The sequence below is a fragment of the Petaurus breviceps genome, unplaced genomic scaffold (genome assembly GCF_028583685.1).
Source record: "Petaurus breviceps papuanus isolate PSGF00001 unplaced genomic scaffold, PetGlider_PUasm1.0 90845, whole genome shotgun sequence".
NCBI classification, from domain to species: domain Eukaryota; kingdom Metazoa; phylum Chordata; class Mammalia; order Diprotodontia; family Petauridae; genus Petaurus; species Petaurus breviceps.
This window is the reverse complement of record NW_027187359.1, coordinates 21,528,790-21,549,897: the sequence shown is the minus strand read 5'-3', so window position 1 is coordinate 21,549,897 and position 21,108 is coordinate 21,528,790. Positions and strand designations below refer to the sequence as shown.

The 21,108-nt window shown below is 37.6% G+C and overlaps 1 protein-coding gene across 9 annotated transcripts in view; it reads left to right on the top strand.

Annotated features, from left to right (window-relative positions):
* CUNH16orf46 (chromosome unknown C16orf46 homolog) overlaps positions 1-3,908 on the top strand; it is a 76,682-nt gene extending 72,774 nt beyond the window's left edge. For 4 of the 9 annotated variants that reach the window (XM_069072218.1, XM_069072219.1, XM_069072215.1 and 1 more), the window contains one exon: positions 250-3,908. In XM_069072218.1, coding sequence (XP_068928319.1) covers positions 265-1,299 — 1,035 coding nt within the window. In that variant the 5' untranslated portion in view covers positions 250-264 and the 3' untranslated portion in view covers positions 1,300-3,908. The remainder of the gene's footprint in view (positions 1-249) is intronic. The other 5 variants (XM_069072212.1, XM_069072210.1, XM_069072211.1 and 2 more) reach the window with 2 other exon arrangements.
* The last annotated feature ends 17,200 nt before the right edge of the window (positions 3,909-21,108 follow it).

The window sequence follows — 21,108 nt, the reverse complement described above, 5'->3', positions numbered from 1 at the left end:
CTACTTGGCAATCTGGGAGCTCCCCTAAATTGTTCCTAATTTTCACAGATTCTTCCCTTCTTCCTCTTCTAAATTACTTATTTTTTGAAAGCTCCAAATTGTTTCCCCCAAAGGGCTCTTATAGAAATTGTAGCTAGATAGGGGTGGTTGTCAGAGTGTCTGGGCTATGTAAGTCAAGAACCCCCTGCCTATAGTCTTTTACTGTCCCTCAGGTCTACTCTGTAGATTAACATCCTGTTTTGCTTTCAGGTACAAGGCTGGGGTATGGCTTCTCCAACTGCCTGCATTTGGCCAAAAAAGAAATACAGAAAACCAAGGGCAGGAGAATGTGTTAGCAGCTGCTTGCTATGTTTAAATATGTTACAAGTCTCTGACAAAAACATGGTGCCTGAACCTAAGCCTTTTGCTGATCCAGTGAAGCCAGAGGTGAAACTGCAAGCCAGCATACCAGTCCCTGTGATGACAGGAAAGGAAGAGGCCACTCCCCCAAGCCAGGATGTAGCCAACTGCACAGAAAGTCTGTCCAAGGAAATCAGCAAAATCTGCTTCCCATCCCCTAATCAGGGGGAACGGAAGAGCCTGCAAGTAAAGGAGTTTGTTTGGCACCCAGAGAAGTGGTTTGCACCAGACAGTTTCAAGGATGTCAAAAGACCAGAAAATGCTGGTGTCCACTCAGACAAAGACAGCACTGCTTTGGAGTCTCTGACTTCCAAGTCTCTTTTAGTTCTGCCTCCCCTCAAAGCATCTTCCAAAAATAACCTGGATGTCATCGTAAAGAAGAGTAAAGGCATTTTCACTCATTCGGAAGAGAAAATGCCCAGTTCAGCTAAAGCTGAGAATGTTTCCTGTATTTATGGAAACAAGACTTTTGATCACAAAGGAGAAAAGAGAATTGTTGAAACAATAAGGGGTTCTGTGGACAAGCATCTTAAGTTAAATGATGCACCTCCCCTTTCTCCACAAATTACAAGGACTTTATTTCCTGAGCCTGAGCGATGCTGTTTGCACTGGTCCCTCCTGCCGGAGAAAGATTTGGCATCCAACCCTAATTCAGTTAATTCCAAAAAGTTTAGCCATCTTGCTACCTTGCGGCTTATGGAAAAACAGGGAATGCAGAATGGTAAAGTCAAAATCAGAAATGAGTTAAGACCTGTTAATATCAGAAAGCGAAATTTCCTTGAGGCCAAGCGAGAAAGCCGGTCTAAAACTGTGGAGGCCAAGGTTTTTACAGGTCCTATGTTGCCATCTCTAACTGCGAACAGAGTTGTAATCCCTATGTTGCCTCATAGACTCCTTTAATGTTTTCATATTATAATCTCCTGGAAACAAACGCTTTTTGAAATTCTCTTTTTTTTTCCTCTAGAGCCTGAGGAAACTGAAGGTCTACTGTTTGTGTTTTATTCTTGTGCTTAGAAACAATGTGCATTTGTTACCTTCTGGAAATACTGCTTAGGTATATGCAAACTGTAAACTGATAATTCCAGGTTGGGAATTCTTCTGACTGTCCTTATCATGCCCAGTGGGAGTGAAATGAATAATATTTCAGGATGAATCCAAGGGATTGTCTGTTTTTACTAGTGTTGGCTCAGATAGTCTCTGCAGGGCCATTTCCCTGTGTTTACCATTGCTATAATCTGATCTCACTGGAAGAGTTTAGACTAAATGGAGTCTTCTCTGCATAGACATCTCCTTAATTAGCTAAATCTGAAACTCCCTACTTCTGTTTTCTCCTGTGATGAATTAGAAGAGAGGGTTCACTTTAAAGAAGAAATTGGAGTGCTTTTTTCCTCTACTTTAAAAAAAAAAAAGAGCTTTGTGATGGTTAGGGGTGGGTGGGAAAGGAGTATGCAAATGACTGGCAAATAGAGCCAGTATATTCTAAATGGGGATATATATATGAACTTGTAGCTCAGTTTTCATCTCCATCCATGTGTACTATTTTATTATTTTCACCACTTCTGCAATTTGGAAGTTCAGTATATTTTGGTTAGAGACCATTTTTCCTTATGTTGTAAAGGCAGAAAAAAAAATGGAGGCTGGTATAACTGTAAATTCAGGTTGTTGCTTTGTTTTTTTTGTTGTCCTTACTGTATTATGAGATTTCAGACATCACTTTAATAGAAATTCCCATCCTATAATAAAATGAATGGATATATATGCATATGTACATATATATATAATGTATCATCCATTTTGGTATCACATTCTTCCTTGGTATTCAGGAAGTTCTAACTACTTGTACAGAATTCAAATTGAGAAAGACATTCAAGTTAATCACTTGTGGAAAAAGTCACTTTGACAGCTTTCATCAGTGCTTCCCCATCACACCCTTGACATTTAGGACTTCTTAACCCTCAGACTATATGAACCTAGCTAATTGGAATTTATTTAGGCCTTGCCTTTTCTCTTCTGTTACTTCTCTTATGATACATATGGACCCATTGCTCTTTATGCAGTACACATGTTCCTGCAAATCATTGCTTACATACTAAAATTTTTTTTTCATTGTGCCAGGTGAGCTTTCTCCTTAGAATAATAGTGTGATGAGTTATTTTGCAAAGCCAATAGTTAACCACTAACTTCTGTGGATTATAAATCTGTATTTTCTAATGTTATATTTGTTTAAGACAGGTTACACCTGTGTTTTCTACCGTTCTCTGTTTCCATTAGCTATATGGAACCTGGAAGCCATACCCTGTTGCCAGGTGTAGTAGGACCATTGAGGTTACCTCTTGCTGACCCTCTGGCTACAAGAAACTAATAGGGCAATGAGTGTTATTTCTAGAGAAGCCATAATGAGTTATTGCTAATTATTATTTTTTAATGCTTTTGCCAACTACATCTTTTTTATTTGGGGTAAGATTCTCATGTTCCATATTGACTGAGTGAGCTCTCATTTCTGTGAGACAATCCTTTGCCTTCTCTTTGTGGTATATTTTTGCAAGGTAGTGGTACAAAGCACCCAGTTTTATACACACAAATACACATACACACACAATCACTTTGTATTTAATAGAAGTCTAAATGTGACCCTGATTGACATAAAATAATGTAGAAATCCAATGTTACTACTGATTTGATAACAACAGTAATTTCACATTTTATTGAATCTTTTAGAGAGGACTCCAAAGTGACCTGTAAACTTGAATTCCAGAATTATAGTCATTATGATAGTTGTTTTTATACTGGCAGAGGAAATAGAATGTTATTTGTCAAAATAGAAATACTGGTTGTAGAAGAAAGGGCATTGCACTGACCAGTCAAGAGACCAATCTAGTTTCCGGTTTTATTCTCTTCTGTGTACTAGCTGTTTCTTTTTAGACAAGTCAATTACCATATCTAAAACCCAGTTTTCTCACCCACAAAATGGGGTTAGACTAGATATCTCCGAGTGTTCAGTTAGCTCTAAAACACTGTGATCTAAGTTATGATAATTTATCCTTTTTTTAATCTGGAGGAATTATCTGATTGAAATGAGTTAGATTTTTAAACCTTGCAGGTTTCTGCCTTCTAATTAAAAGAATTATAGAATGTTAGAATACAGAGAGAACTTAGAGACTGTCTTGTCCCAACCTCATAATTTAACAAATTGGGAGACTGGGACCCAGATCAGGTAACTAACTTAGCTAGTTAGTGATAGGGTCAAGATTAGAGTATATTTAAGTCCCAATCCTGTGCTCTCACTTATTCAGACTAATTGGAAAAGCCAGTCTGAATTAGTGAATGATAAAATTATAGCATACTTTTTTAAAAAAGAAAAGCAGTTTTATTATTTAAACCACAAACAGTAACTAGAACCAGGTTAACACAGTGGAGTGTGTCTATATGTGAACCTAAGATAACTATTTGGGAGGTGTGCTTTATTCCTGGATTGTGGATCAGGGCATGACAGAGAGCCATTTAAGATTCTATTAGGTTTAGGAGCAGCTAGGTGGTGCAGTGAATAGAGCACTGGTCCTGGAGTGAGGAAGACCTGAGTTCAAATCCGGCCTCAGATATGTGACAGACTTAACTAGCTGTGTGACCTTGGGCAAGTCACCTAACCCCAATTGCCCTGCCTTTCCTCTCTCCAAAGAAAAAAAGATTCTGTCATATTTGCTGACCTCTTCAATCACTTTTAGTGATTCATGGGGAGGTGAATGATATAGCTTGAAAAGAAACCTGCAAAGGATTATGATGTATTGAGCAGGAAACTGAAGGACTTGTGGACATGTGTGTGTCTTCATTTGATTTAAAGTTAGAACTTTAGAGGGGAAAGGAGAATATGGAGAGTAAATAACTGGCTAAGAATATTATGTTGAAGAATGAAATTTGGCTTTCTGGATCATGGTTCAAGATATAGAATTAGTAGGCTTTTGGCTAGTAAAAATGTGCATCTTAAGGTGAGCTATACTATATTTGTTTGGAAACAGGCATGAGCTAAAAGAACTTTAAGATGAAAATGGAAAGAAAGGGAGGAAAGTGCTTAGAGATAATTGCTAAATCAAACATCATGGAGAACAAAAACAGCAGATTTTTAGTAGTTTACAGGAGAAAAATGGGAATGGGGAAAAAAGTAATATTGATGGTTCCTAAATGTGTCTACACCAATAGAGAGTACATAAAATGGATTATGAAATATCTAGCACCTATATAGAAGGCACTGTAGGAAAGGCACTACAAGGAAGAAAGTAAATATGACCTTATATCACTGAGCCTGAAAGGTATTCAGTTTATGACTGGAATACAGTAATGTAAGGATATACCTTAATCAAAAGAAATATATCAAAAAGGGTGATAGAATAGCACTTCTGTCAAGAATATACATAGCTGGAAATAGATGAACTTGAGGGGTATAGATAGCATGGTGGACAGTATTTAGGTGAGGATAAAAAGATAGAGAAACAAGTGATATGGTAGGTATGTAGTACAGATTGCCTATCCAGAGGGATGAAAGGGATGGCAAAATCATGACAGATCACCATATTCACCCAGCACCACAAAACAGCTATGATGAGGGACTTGAAACATCAAGACATCTGTTGTAATGCTCTCTGCTGAAAGCAGAGCAGCTAATACAGTATTGATTAATTTTGTTAATTACTTTATCCTTTAAAAGGTAGAGGAAATAGCAAAGGAAACTGCTATTCTGAACAAAATAGAAATGAAAGGAACCTTGGGGAGGAAGTGACATTGCGTCTTAGAAGTTCATACTAGCCAAGGAGGGGATGTTGGATAGATTCACTTATGTGGTATAAACATTAAAAGAATACATTTTTATAAGTGAAAGGAAATCTATGATTTTATGAACTGAGACCCAGGAATAAATGGAAAATTAGGAATGAGTTTCTAACAGTGCTGTCTTGAGTGATTCTAATTCAGAAGACAAGAGAAAGTCCTCTGAAGAAACCGGTGTGACTGACTACATAGGCAAGTCAAATTTACAAAGGAAGTGATGTGGAGATAACCTTGAGTTTTTAAAGGATATACTAGTGGGAGCTGAGAAGGCTTTTGCTTCTGTTTTCTGAGGAAAATGGCTTTTGAATTGGGCAGACTAGAAATAGTTAACAAGGAGTAGAAATCCAAGATAACGAGGTGATGGTAAGAGAGCATTTAACTGCTGTCTTAATCAGGCTCAGAACTACCCTCTAGAGCACTGAAAGAATTGGTCAGTGTAACTGCTGAGGTTCTGGCTGTGACCTGTGAAAGGTCATGGGGAATGGAGTTGCTGCAGAACTAGAGTAGGGAAAATGTCCTGTTGGGGAAAAAAAAAACAAAAAGGATGATTCCCATAAACCATAATCTAGTGAACTTGACTTCTGCTTGGCCATAGAACATATTGTTTAAGAGTTTGTGAGTATTGTGACCAGATTATAAACAGGTCATGCTAGACTTAACCTCATTCCTCTTTTAAACATGGTAAGTAGACTATAATAATCAATGAAATGCTGTACGTATTACATACAATTCAGCAAAGCCTTTGACAGAGTCTTTTAGGCTATCCGTATACACAAGATAAGAGAAATATAGGCTAGATGACAGCATAGTTAGATGAATTTTAAGCTGATGAATGCAGTTGGATCCAAAGACTAAATCATAAATAAGTTGCTGTCAGCTTGGAACAATTCTTCTAGTGTAGTGCACTGGGGCACAATGATGCCATAGCCTGCCTCTAATTGGAGAAACCTGGCTAGCCAAACCACCTCCTGCCTCCTTCCTATGCCTCCAGACTGGTTCTGAAGGTGGCTGGAGGGGAGAGGCTAGAGCAAAGCACTTCCCATCTCCTCTCTTGGCTTCCAGACTTGCATAGGGTCAGTCCCTTCTCACAGCTGATGAGTCAGGCTGGACGAACTACCCCCTTCCCTTGCTGATCTGGAGCCACTGCCTCTGCTGCCAGCTGGAGTGGCAGATGGAACTAACCAATGCCTACCTCTTTGCTAGACCTCAAATTAGGCACAACAAGGCTTGTACCTAGGCATACCTTGGACAGACCAGCACTGATGCTTCAAGAACCACAACACTGCCAAACCAGTTGACAGCAACACCAGGTTGGCACAAAACAACAACCTTGAGCTTTCTAATCACCTACTTTCCTCAGATCTCACTGTCTGGACTCATTTCTCAAGGGTTGGCATACTCCTTCCCCTTCTGGTGATACTGAACCAGCTTTCACAACTCTAGCTGTCTACTGTCTAGTTCTCATCTCCCTTAAACCCCTCTGCAATTTCCCATTCCAAATATGCACACCCCTTCTACTGGAATACCTGCTCCATAATTAATTCCTTTCATCTTAAATATCTTCCTTTCTTTTGCCATCCATCTTCTGGTACTTATTGAGATCTGATATGTTCTTGATAATGTCAATAGCATTCCTCCCTATCCTTTCTAGTGTTAGTTGCACTTTCACTCATATTCCAACTTGCTGATTGTTGGTGCTGACTGCTGGTTGATCACCTATTGGCACCTCTTGCTACTTCCAGACTGTACCTCTACTGTCATTGTTCAGCAGCTTTGACTCCTTTGAAATTTATTCAATCCAAATTTATCACTCAGTTCAGATTCTGATAGGTGTTATATACTAAGCCCTGAGACATTCTGTCTCCTTTCTCAATGAGTTTAGTGCTTGGAGCACAGTCTTTCTCCCCAATCCAAATCTCCCTCTCATTCTAAGGGGCTTCAGTATACATAGTGATGTTCCTCAAATACCCTAGCTTCTCAGTCTACTGAGTCTACTGAGACTCAGTCTACTCAGTTCCTATGACTTAATATGGAGATGGTTATAATCTTGTCTAATATTACCCACAAGTGTTCTCCTTCCATGTTCAAGAATTCTTAATTTCCTTTATTTGATAATCTTTTATCCTCCCATCTCTCTCCAAGCCTACTGCTGTCAAATTTACTCTTCAAACCCCTCGTAAGCTCTGTACCTTCTACAGACCATCGCTCCTGCACTGGCTATACTCTCCATCTTTCCCCCTTGTCAACCAGTTTAATTCCACACTATCTTCCACACTTGAGTTCCTTGTTCCCTTGTCTTATTGCCAATCACACCTCTCTAAGCCACATCCCTAGATCACTCTCATCTTCTCCTTCACTCCTGTTAACAAGCTGCTCAGCAGAACTGGGGGAAGTCACAAAACCATGGCAGTTGGGTACCCTATAAATATATGCTGGCTAATCTCAACTGGTCCCTCATCACAGCAAAGCAATTCTAACACTCCCTAATTGATTCCCCTATCCCCATCATGTTACAAATCTTGTCTTTTTCTTCTCAGGTTTTCAATGCCACTCCCTCTTTCGACCCTTTCTGATAAAATTCTTCACCTCATACTTCACTGAATAAATTAAGGCCATTTGTCAAGAGCTCTCTTCTACCCTTGTCCTTATCTCAAATCTCTGATATTTTCCCACACTGCCTTCTCCACTACACTCTCTCATGATGAGGTGACCTTTCTGTTTACCAACCCTTCTACATGGGTCCATCATCCCATTTCCTCCCATCTTCACAACAGATTACCTCCATCATCTTTGCTCTCTAATCTCTCTCTGCTCGTGCAGTGACTGTTCTTTGTGCCTACAAACATGCCCATGTCTCTCCTCCTCCCTCTTCCCCCTCTTCCCCCCTGCTATTCCTTCTTTCTCTTCCTTCCTTTTTCTAGCCCTTCTTCCTCCTCTTCTTTCCACTCCTCCCTCCTCCTCTTTCCATCTACACTCTGAGTTCATCAGTTTCTCTCTGGAGGTGGATAGCATTTTTTTTTTTATCATGAGTCCTTTGGAATTGTCTTGGATAATATAATAGTCTTCTAATTGGTCTCCCTTCCTCAAATCTCTCCCCACTCTAGTTCATCTTCCACTAAGGTATCAAAGTGAATTTCCTAATGCATAGGTCTTTAATGCTCTTTATAACCTGGTTCCTTCTGTTTTTCCAGTCTTCTTACATTATAGTTCCCTCTGCACTTTCTACAATCCACTCATACTAGCCTACTTGCTGTTCCTCACACATTATACTCTATCTTCTTTGTCCATGTCTTTGCATTGGCTTTTGCCAATGTTTAAAATGCTCTCCTTCCCACCCTCCAATTCTTAGAATCTTAGAATGGCTTCCTTTAAATGCCCCTTTAGTCCAGGGGGACTTTCTTGGTTGTCCTTCTCTTCTCTCACTAGTTGCTAGTGCCATCCCCTCTAAGGTTTCCTTCTACCAGCTCTATATAACTTACATGTTTTGATTTATATGTTATCATACCCATTGGAATGTGAGCTTTCTGAGGGCAGGGTCTGTTATTTCTTTTCTTTGCATCTTCAGCACTTACCACAGTCCCTGGCACATAAGAACTGCTTAATAAATGCTTGTTGATTGATTGATTTCTCTTTCAACCTGGGCTGTTCACTATTATTAACAATAACAAGAGCATAGAAGATATGTTTGTCACATTTGCAGGTGACAAAAAGCTAGGTGAGATAGCTAACATAGGATGACAGGACGCAAAAAAGATCAAGGAAGGACAATGGAACAGATCAAATAAAGTGAAGTTTATTAGAAAAAAAAAGTAAAGTTCAACACTTGGAGTAAAAATATAAACTACACAAGTACAGGAGGGGGGAGACTGTCTTGACAAAAAAAATCATGTTAAAAAGATCTGTAGTGTTTATTGGACTGCAGGCTCATGAGTCAACAATGTGATATGGCGTCCCAAAAAACTAATGCTATCCCTCTGTTATGTTGAGAAGCATAGAGTCTGAACACACAGTGGATGATAATCTCTTTGAAACAAGTCTTTATCTGACTAAAGTACAGCAGTCATTTTGAGGTGCTATATTTTAGAAAGGACATTGACAAGCTGGAGCATATTCAAAGGAAATAGTAATGAGAATGGTGAAGGGTTTCAAGACCGTGTTGTTTGAGGATTAGTTGTGAAGGAACCAGGAACTTTAGTCCAAAAAAAAAAAAAAGAATTGGAAGGGTTTTTAAAGAACCAAGAAATTTTATCCAAAAAAAAAAAAAAGACTTGGAGGGGTATTCAAGACTTTGAAGAGTCATCATGTGGAAGAGGGATTTGTTTTGTTCTGCTTATCTGCAGACAGAAGCTAGAGAAGCAGATTTTGAGGGGGAAATCCTAACAGAGCTATTAAAAAATGGAAAGACCCACCTTGGCAGATACTGGGTATTCCTCAATAGAGGTCTTCAAGTAAAGGCTCAGTGATCACTTGTTGATACTGTAGAATGAATTTCTGTTCTGACACAGTTTGTATTCATAGCTTCTGATGTTTCTTCCAAATCTTGATCCTGTGACTTTGTAAATATAATCCCAAGAACAGACTGCTTTTGTTATCTAAAGACTAACCTAGTGAAATTTGGAGATGCTTATCACCAGAATGTTGCTTATCTGCTGATGATTTGGGGGAGATAGAGCAACTTATAAAAACTGTCTATTAAGATATGTATGGGGGTGGCCAGGTAGCACAGCGAGTAAGAGCACTGGCCCCAGTGTCAGGATGACTTGGGGATCAAATCCGGGTTCAGACACTTAGCACCCACCCAGAAACACCTGGTGGTGTGACCTTGAGCAAGTTACTTAACCCCAATTGCTTAGGAGTGGCCAGGTGGCTCAGCAAGTAAGAGCACTGGCCCCAGTGTCGGGATGACCTGGGGATCGAATCCGGGCTCAGATACTTAGCACCACACTCAGAAATAACTGGCCGTGTAACCTTGAGCAAGTTACTTAACCCCGATTGCTTTAAAAAAAAAAAATAAGATATGTAGGGGTTGTTAACTATGCTAGTAGTTCACTGATAAATTAATTTCAATTCAAGAAACATTTTGTAAGCATCTACTGTGTTTATTTCACTGTGCTAGGCATAGAAGTGTAAAGACAAATATGAAATGGTTCATACCCTCAAGGAGCATTCTACTGGGAGGATAAAACATATGGAAAAAAAGTAAATACAGAGAAATTCTAGGAGGTAGTACTAAAAACTGGGTGAATGAGGGAAAAATCAGGTATTACCTGAGGTAATCCTTGAAAGAAGCAAAAGTTTCTAAGGGGGAAGGCATTCCTGCCAAGGAAACCAAAGTTGGCATACTGAGTTTGGCAGGCATCTAATAGGCCAACATGGCTGGAACTTAGAATTTGTGAAGGGGAGCAATATGAAATAAGTCTGGAAAGATTTATGTAAGCTAGAATCTAGATGGTTTTAAATGCCAAGTTAAGAAATATGTATTTTATCCTTAAGGAAGCCACTCAAGACTTTTGGGTAAAAGAATGATATGATCAGATTTATATTCTAGAAATATTAATTTGTAATCTGTTATAGGACGAATAGAGAAAAGAGAGATTGGAAGCAGAGATAATTATGAGGCTATTGCAATGGTCAGGACAAGAGGTGATGAAAGCATGATCTAGAGTAGTGGGTGAGAGAATGATACATGTGAGAGGTATTGTGGAATTAAAATAGAGTTAATAAGACATGGAAACAGATTAGATTTGGTTGGGTGGTAGAATAAGAGAGGGAAGAAACAAGGACGATTTCGAGGTTATGAACCTTGATAGATGGATAGATGGAAAAGTTTGAAAAGAGATGAATTTTGGGGAAAACATAATGAGTTCTGTTTTGGACATACTGAGTTTGAGATGCCAAAGAGACATGCAGATGAAAATGTCCAGTAAACAATTGGTGATGCATGTGAGTTCAAGAGAGAGACTAGGATTGGATATATAGATTTGGGAATCATCTGAATAAAGGTGATAATTGCATCCATAGGAGCCAATGAGATTATTAAGAGGTAAGAAAAAAAAACACAAAATAGAGCATTAGAGAACATTCACACTTGATATGTAGGAGATGACGAACAATTCAGCTAAGGAGACCGAGAAGAAGAGAACCAAAAGGTGGTGGAGTTGAAAAGCATTAGGGAAAAGAAAGTATACAGGACTGAGTGGTAGTGTCAGGAATTTTAAAGAATTAAGGAGAGTGAGGACTGAGAAGAGGCCTGTGGTTATAGTTAAGAGATCATTTGTAACCTTAGCAGTCATGTAGTGGGTGTGGAAGATTCCAAGAGAAATGAGTGGAACATAAGAAAATGAATGTTGTAAATGGGTCACTCTAGGAGTTTGGCTGTGAAATGGAAAAGGTAAGGATGATAGCTTGAGGGAATAGCAGATTCAAATGAAGGTGTTTTGTTTGTTTTTTTAAAGGATGGAGATGCCTGACCATAGCTTGTAGGAGCAAAGAAAGAGAAGCAATGGGTAGAAATTCCAGGGAGGCATATTTTGAATTCAGTATGAAGAACCCTCAAAATATAGTGAGACATGCATCCTCATTCCATTTGTTGCAGTAAGGGGCCCTAAATTAGCATCTTGGAAAGTGGTGCACTTCATCAGTAAAAGTGTTCAGTCTAGATCACTCAGATTAGGAGAAAATTTGTTAAGTTTTGTTTTTATAACACTCTTGCTTCCAAAACATATACCTCAGTTCCTCTACTCAAAGATCCATTGCATATATCAAAGAACAAAAAATAAATAAAAACTGTGCAGGAAGACTAATCAACATCTTAACCAAGTCTGACAGAATGTGCAATATGATGTTTACTTCATAATAACACTGTAGAAGAGTTTCTGTTTTAGGCAAGAATTAGTCCAGATGCCCTCTAAGATCCCTTACTAAGATTCTAGTATCCTGTGTACTATGGTCTCAATGAGACCCTTAGCTTCTCAGGGTCATGCAACCATCATACAAGGAAACACCATGAGTTTTATACATACTAGTTTATACAAAGAAGAACTCTGTTCTTTGAAGAAAACTTCCCAAATCATGTTTGTCTTGGCCCCTTGGAAAATACTAAGAGAGATTATATTTCCACCCTCATAAATCATGGCAACAAATACAGCTTTACCTAATGAGGTTGGGATTTTGCTTACAACACAGTTCATGTTGTATAGAAAAATTTCAAAAGGGGTACACAAAAGAACAAAATAAATGAGCAGCCGAACACATTGCTTTCTATTCCATTAAATGAAATCTATAATTGCTTTGCAATGTGTTATTAGTTTCCTCATCTTATCATGCTGTAACCAGCTGAGGATCAAACAAGAACCATTTATTAAACTGTTTAATGTGCTCCAATCATTGTGCTACGTACTGGGGATAAAAATAAAAGCAAAAATAGTCCCTGCCCTCAAGAAGCTTATATTCTAGCCAGGATGCTGCTGAAAGTTTGGAAATAGGGGTAACTTTGCCTACAGGTTGAATGCTGATCCTTGTAATTTGGCAAGAATTAGGGTTTTAGTGGGAGGGGGTGGGTGGGTTAAAGGAGAATAAAACCATGCCACGTTGTTACAAGAGCCCAGTTTATACTTATGTCTTTGAGGAACTGCCCCTCCATCATTTGCTGGCTTTATTTGTATTTTAGGTTTTCTCCACAGTTTTATTTACCTGACTTTTAATTTAAAAAATCTTATGAAATAGTTGACCCAGGCAAGAATTTTCCACGCAGAGCAAATGTTAGTGAGCATAACAAGGAAACTACATATCCATCCAATGTCACCAAAATGTTGGGATCTCCCTTAGGGGAAGGCCTCATATCCTACCCTGGTGAGACCTTATGGTTGTTGCAGCCTCAGGTCTAACCCAGTCCTGTTGAAGGACCAACAAGACTGTTGACAAATTAGCAAAAGGAAAGGCCTAGTAAGGACTTCAGCAGCCTGCGTGCACCTTTGGCCTTCCCTCTTTCTTCCAGCTACTGTTCACTAGTCCTACAAGAGATTTCTCTGTAATCTTTGCCTCAGCAGTGCTAAGCTCCAGATACCATTATGGTATCCAGGGGCATGAGACACTAACATTGTTTTCATTCATTCAGTAAACATTAAGTGCCTACTATGTGCCAGATGCACTGTGTTAAATGCTGAGGATACAAAAAGAAACAAAAGACAATTCCTGCCCTCAAGGAGGTTACATCTAATGGGAAGACAATGTGCAAACAGATAGAAACAAAGCAAGCTAAATACAGGGCAGCATCATGAAGTGTTTACTGGCTTTGATTGGAGCCAGGAAGGCCAGAGTTTAAGTCCAGCCTCTGAGATAACCTATATGACTACCGGCAAATCTTCCAATTTTTCAGTTGCCAATCTGCATTTGTGGAGAGAGTTTCCATACAAGTTCCCTATCCTGTCAAAATCAGAAATTCTGACCGAAAAACAGAACACGATATTGTTTTATGAGGCACCTTTCTTCAGATGGAAGCATCTTCCCATTATTATTTTCATGATCATCATTATTGGAAAGGGGCAGGGATTATCTTACTTTCCTTTAACAAGAAAGAAAAAAACCCCATATAATTCACATAGGCAATAGCAGAATCTAGAGCACAGGTATCCTGAGCCAACAGGGAAGCCCATAGCTTGTGAATGGTTTTTGAGAAATGGATTTTAAAATAGTAGGAAGAAACATACAAGAAAGTATTCTCTTTTCACATGGTAACATGTTTCCATTTACTCAACTGATTAAAAAAACACAAACTATTCATATATAACCAATAAGATAGTAACAATTCCTTTTATTTCATAGCTTTAGATCTCTTATCTCTAAAACTCTTTAGAATAAGCACTTGATTATTGGCAATAAATTGGTCTCACACTCTTCCTCATTTGTTTATTTTTTTTTTCTTTGGAGGGCAGGGCAGTTGGGGTTAAGTGACTTGCCCAAGGTCACACGGTTAGTAAGTGTTAAGTGTCTGAGGCTGGATTTGAACTCAGGTCTTCCTGACTCCAGGGCTGGTGCTTTATTCACTGTGCTACCTAGCCGCCCTTTCCTCATTTATTAATATCTAGTTGCCTAATTCTTCCTATAGTAGGCCCTTCCTCACCTAGGCCCTCTTTGAGTTATCACTATATCAGGGGACCATACTTCCCTTTCTTTGGACAAACTCTCAGATTTTGTCCAAACTCTCAGACCTCCAGTCCAATCACTGTTATTCCTCAGTTTTTCTCATTCACAAAAATTCCAATTTTATATTTTACTGAGATTAGTGGGAAAACTGGTTTTACTTTTGGCCTTCAAATTTAGCCAAATTAAAAGGTTCTTTTTTTTTTTTTAAAGCAATTGGGGTTAAGTAACTTGCTCAAGGTTACATGGCCAGTTATTTCTGGGTGTGGTGCTAAGTATCTGAGCCCGGATTCGATCCCAGGTCATCCTGACTCTGGGGCCGGTGCTCTTACTCACTGTGCTACCTGGCCGCCCCTAAAAGGTTCTTCTATGTTCAGTTGAGGACATAATACTCCAGTATTAATACAAGATGAAACTGAATCCATATCTAGGAAGCAAGTCTCATTTTTCTTTGAAGACTTAACATAGTCACTAGTCATGAAGAGAGATAGTTTCTTCTTTCTCTGTCATAGATTCAGAATCCTACTTTGTCTAGATGGAAGCCCTTCTAGGAGAAAATGTTAATTAGACTTAAAACCAAACTTATCCATCTCATATTTTACTGCCTCCTTGATAAAACCTCAGTGGCTTTTAAAACACCATACTCTAACCAGAATCTTCTTGGCCCTTTAACTTGAGGGCTCCTTCATTGATCAGGTCTGGTTCCCCTCTGTCCAGGGTTTGAGTATCTCCCAAACTATAAGCAGTCATCCTGCCTGGGCATTAGGGCCCTTTGCCTTGGTAGAATCCTCAGATTTTTTTTTTCCCTTTCAGATAACACAGTAATGGGAAAAGGCCTCTTTGGTTTAAAATAGGACTGATTATCACCCAACTTAACATCAAAATTTCTTTGATAATCAGACCATACATCAGCTAGGTAATGCAAAGGTCCATGACCAATGAAGGGCTACATAGCTCAAGAATCAGCCTAAATTCAGAGAGGACCATGATGAATTTTCAGCCTTAGCAATTTTTAAAGACAACTACTAAGTCTTAGAGACATTGTAGTCTGTGCCGGTAAAGAGAATTCCAACCAATGAAATCATAGCTTCTTGGGGTATAGAAGTCAATAGTTTCCCTCAGCAAATGGGTTTATCCCCAGAGAACTATAAATTAAGAAATGACATGTATTTGTGGGCAGACTTCGAATAATAGCAGAGTATAGAAGGGCATGGTGTGCTATGGTCTAGGGAGTCACAAAGAGTTGGATATGACCGAATAACTGACTAACACCAAAATCTCCAACCAGTTTTCACTATTGGAGTAGGGGAAGAAAACTAGAGTTTTCACACTGACAGGAAAGCCAGAGGCTGGTTGCCCAATTCTAGATACTTCATCTCCCATGAGTACAGCTAGCCTAGGTATACCTCCATTAGTACTACGTCAGCTGCTAGGGGAGTTGGGGCCTGGAGAGCAATATTCTGAGATACTCTGGACAAAAGGCAACTGGGGACCATGAGCCTGTACTTCCTCATCAAGTAGTAGACAATCAGACTGAGGAGAAAGGAATTGCTAAGTACTAGAAAAAAATATTGGGCCCCCTGTAGTCTCTTCATTGTAATCTCAAAGTGCTATATAAATGAATTATTATCTCATAAAAGAATTACACCCTGCATCCTCTGTGCTTTTAAGATCCTGCCAAGATGCTGACTCATCTTCTTGTATTTACACATGTTGGGCTATAGACAATGAGCAGATGCTGTTATTTAGGACACTGAAGTGAATTGTAAATAGTAGCATTTCCCCACAACTCCTGACAAGCCAGTGTAAACAGAGGGAGGCAAGGATATTTAGAACTTGTATTGGTGCCTGCTATTAGCACAGGCTTTAAGAAAACAATAAAAACAAAAATCTGCGTTTTTATAAAACTTGGTAAAAATAGTATTTCAAGTTGTACAGTCATCAGAAGTATAGTTATCAAACATTCACACAATTCCCTTGGCATCTCCAGCTCCTTCAGTTTCTTGTACCTTGTCTGTTTGGCATCTCCATTTTCTGCAGGATTCTTGCCTCCTTGCCAGGATCAGCCTTTCCATTGTTCCTTTTGGATAATTTTTCTCCTATATACAAATTTCCATATTCAAAAGTGGAACCATAAAAGGAGGGAGTTTTGGGGTAGGCTTTGGCTGTCACTGATGAGGCATGACTGGTCTCACAGAACCGTTGCAGATGTGTCTAGCGGTTATAGCGGTTAGTTTCTTTTCCCTTCACTTTTATCCTTTCATTAGCTCTATTGGGCACTTTGCATGTGAATAAGCAGTTCTTATGATATGTGCTAGTTGGTTCTGTTTGGCTAGTTAGTGGCTTGGAGGCTTGTAGTTTGAGAGGTTTAACTCAGGAGGAAATGTCCCCAGAAGTAACTGCCATCTGGTCACTTTCCTTAGCTCCTGACTTGGTGACTGCAGAACACTTAATATTGTTTTATATTAGCATTTTATATTGTTTTAACTTTTGAGTGTTTTCTTTTAATACATAATTAATAAAGTGTATTTTATTTGGATTTCATATAGTCCTCAAATGCTTATTGCATTTTAACTCTCAAACTTAATTTGCTAGTCTAATTTAGGCTTAAGCTCCAATATTTAGAAGTTAGGACAGTTTTGTTTTGCAATGGCCTTTTGGTTAACAATAACAACAATAACAATAAAAAAGCACTTTGTATATGTTATCTCATTTAGTCCTTTCAGTAGCCCCATGAAGTAAATAATTTTATTACCTCCAGTTTAGATTGTATTTAAGCAATTTTTTACTATTTTTAATTAATTTATTATTTAAGTGATTTTATTATCTCAAGAAACTGAGGCTCATGGAGGTTATGTAACTAGTCCAGTCAATCACATAACTAGTAAGATTTTTTTTTTAAATTTTTGCTTTTTGGAGAGGGCAATTGGGGTTAAGTGACTTGCCCAAGGTCACACAGTTAGTAAGTATTAAATGTTTGAGGCCAGATTTGAACCCAGGTTCTCCTAACTCCAGGGCTGGTGCTCTATTTACTGTGGCACCTAGGCCCCCCCCCCCCCCCCCGCCCACTAGTAAGATTTTGAGACTGGATTTGGAGTCTTTCTGACTCCAAGCCTACTGTACTATCCGCTTTGTCAACTAGTTGCCAATATTTAATTCATTTTTTAAAGTGAGGGGAAAATATTGTAGCTGAAAGGAATCCTTGGGTGATGTGATACAAAATTTTGGGTCCCACTGACAAAAATATGTTCTGTATCCCCTCCCCTTAAGGTATATACCCCAAGTAGAATTTCTGAGTCAAATGGTATCTATGAACAGTTTAGTTCATTCATTTTTTGCAAATAATTCTGGGATCTTTTGTTTCTTCAAATGAATTTTATTTTGTCTAGCTCAATAAAGCAAACCAATGCAAACAAATCCAATAAGCATTTAATTAAGTACTAATTATGTGCAATTTTGATTGGTACAGAACTAGATCTCTAAATTAATATAAATAGCATTATCATTTTAGTATATTATCATGGCACAACCAAAAGTAATAAATATCTGTCCAATTATTTATCTTCCTTAATTTTTGTAAAAAATTGTATAATTTTATTTACAAGGATTTTAAGTATGTCTTTTTGCATATTTGTGATATTTTGTGCATTTTGTTATTATTTTGAATGGGGCTTTCCTATCGTTTGCTCCTGGATTTTGTTATTTTAAATAGAAATGCTGTTGATTTTTATGGATTTATTTGATTTATGGATTGATTTCATCCCACTATTTTACTATTTTCATTATTTATCCTCCTTTTTGTTTAATTTATTATCTTATTTATAGTACTTTTAGAACTATGCAAATAATGGTGGGGGGCATCTTGTATTTACTGAAAAGATATCTAGTGTTTTTCCATTGTAAATAATGCTATGTCTGGGGTTTAGATCTTTTATCATCTTGAATGATATAATGGAATGGCCCTTCCGCTCCAGTATCTTTAAAGTTTAGTTTGTTTTGTTTTTTCATAAGTGAGTACTATATTTTGTCAAAGAGTTCTCTGAATCCATTGATATAATCATGTGTTTGGGGTATTTATTTCTAATAGAATTAACTATGTTAGTTGTTTTCCTAATGTTGAGCCATTCTTGAATTCCGGTATATATTCAACCTCATCATAGTGAGTAAGGTATATATCTATCTACACACACACACAAAATATGTGTTTATGTGTATGTATGCCTATACATATATGTATAGGCATACATACATACAGAAATGTTCCTGTAGTCTTTTTTTTTTTTTTAAAGCAATCGGGGTTAAGTAACTTGCTCAAGGTTACATGGCCAGGTGTTTCTGGGTGGGTGCTAAGTATCAGAGCCCGGATTCGATCCCCAGTTTGTCCTGACACTGGAGCCGGTGCTCTTACTCGCTGTGCTACCTGGCCGCCCCATCCTGTAGTCTTTTTGCTAGGATTTTATTTTAGAATTGTGCATTAGTATTCCTTAGTGATATTGGTATATAATTCTTTTTTTTTTATCTTCCCCTGGTTTAGGCATTAGGATCATATTTTTCCCATAAAAGGAGTTGAACAGAGTAGTTTCTCAATTTTTGATATTTTTGTAGTCTAGTTATTAATTGCTCTTTAAATGTTTGATAGATAATCATTTTTAGATCCATCTGAACCAGGGGTTTTCAGTCTTTGGTATTTTCTTTTCTTTTCTTTTCTTTTTTTTTTGCTTTTTGGAGGGGGCAAGGCAGGGCAACTGGGGTTAAGTGACCTGCTCAAGGTCACACAGCTAGTAAGTGTTAAGTATCTGAGGCCGGATTTGAACTCAGGTCCTCCTGACTCCAGAGCTGGTGCTCTATTCACTGCGCCACCTAGCCACCCCTGGTAGTTTCTTTATAACTTATTCATTTGTTTTTACTGAAATGTATTAATATCCTTATGCCATATTCACTTATTTTGAGCTTATGTATTTTTTTTAGGTAATCAGTTACTTCCTTTAAATTCCAACTTTTGCAAGCATATAAATATGATGAGTGAGTTCTGCTAATTATTTTTATATCTTCTCTGTTCATTATAAATTAACCTTATTAATTTTTATTTTTGTAATTTGATTTTCTTCTCTTTAAAATCATGACAGCTAAGGGTTTATCAATATTGTTAAGTATTTTAATTTTTTAATTTTATTTTTTTTGCTTTTTGGAGGGGGGTAGGCAGTGCAATTTGGCTTAAGTGACTTTCCCAACATCACATGGCTAGTAAAGTGTTGTGTCTGAGAACGAATTTTCACTGCGCCACCTAGCTGCCCCATTGTTAAGTATTTTTAAAAGCTTTTTAGTTTTGGATATTTTTATAATTTTGGATATTTTTATCTTTTTTTGTTTTCCATTTTATCTATTTTTCCTCTGATTTTCAAGATTTCTTCTTTTGTGCTATTTGAGGACTGTTAATTTGTTGATTTCCAATTTTTAAAATATATGTTCAGTTAACTAATCATACTGATTTTGCTGTATTCTGCATATTTGGTGTGTTGTTTTATTATTGATTCTCTTACATAGCTATCATTTACATAATTTGCTTTTTAAACCATGTATTCAGGATATCATTAAATTTTCATTTAGATTTGTATTTTTACTTGTGCTCTTATATTAATTGCTATTTTATTGTGTTATAACTTAGAAAGAATGTTTAATATTTTTGCTTTTTTTGTATTTATTTATAGTTTCCTAGCACCAAGTTTATTTTTATTTTTACCATGTGTTGCTGAGAAATATGTATTTTTAATGTTTCTATCCAGAAGGCTCCATAAATCTTCAAATCCAATTCTTCAAATAATCTGTTCAATTCCATATTTTCCTTTGTCTTTATGTGACCAATATATAGCCCTGAGAAACATTAGTTTCTTAAAACTATTGTGTTACTATCTGGGTCTTTGTAATTTAATTAACTTTTACTTTATGAATTTAGATGTTATGTCATTTTTTAAAAATTTATTTTAGTTTTCAATATTCACTTCCATAAGATTTTGAGTTCTAAATTTTCTCCCCCTCCCCAAGATGGCATGCAATCTGATACAGGCTATACATATGCATTCATATTAAACATATTTTCACATTAGGCAGATTGTAAAGAAGAATTAGAACCAATGGGAGAAACCATGAGAAAGAAGAAACAAAAAAAAGAGAGAGAGTAAATAGTATACTTCAATCTGCATTCAGACTACATAGTTCTTTCTCTGGATGTGGATAGGATTTTCCATTGTGAGTCTTTTGGAGCTGTCTTAGATCCTTGCATTGCTGAGAAGAGCTAAGTCTATTAAAGTTAGTCATTACACCAATGTTGCTGTTACTGTGTACAGTGTTCTCCTGGTTCTGCTCACTTCACTTAGCATCAGTTCATGTAAATCCTTCCAGGTTTTTCTGAAGTCCACCTGTTCATTATTTCTTACAGAACATTAGTATTCCATTACATTCATATATCACAACTTGTTCAGCCACTCCCCAATTGATGGGCATCCCCTCAATTTCCAGTTCTTGGCCACCACAAAAAGGACTGCTATAAATATTTTTGTACATTTGGGTCTTTTCCCCATTTTTCTGATCTCTTTGGGATATAGACCTAGAAGTAGTATTGTTGGGTCAAAGGATATGTATAGTTTTATAGTCCTTTGGGCATAGTTCCATGGTCAGATCAGTTCACAACTCACTAACAATGCATTAGCGTTTCAATTTTCCCACATCTTCTCCAACATTTATTATTTTCCT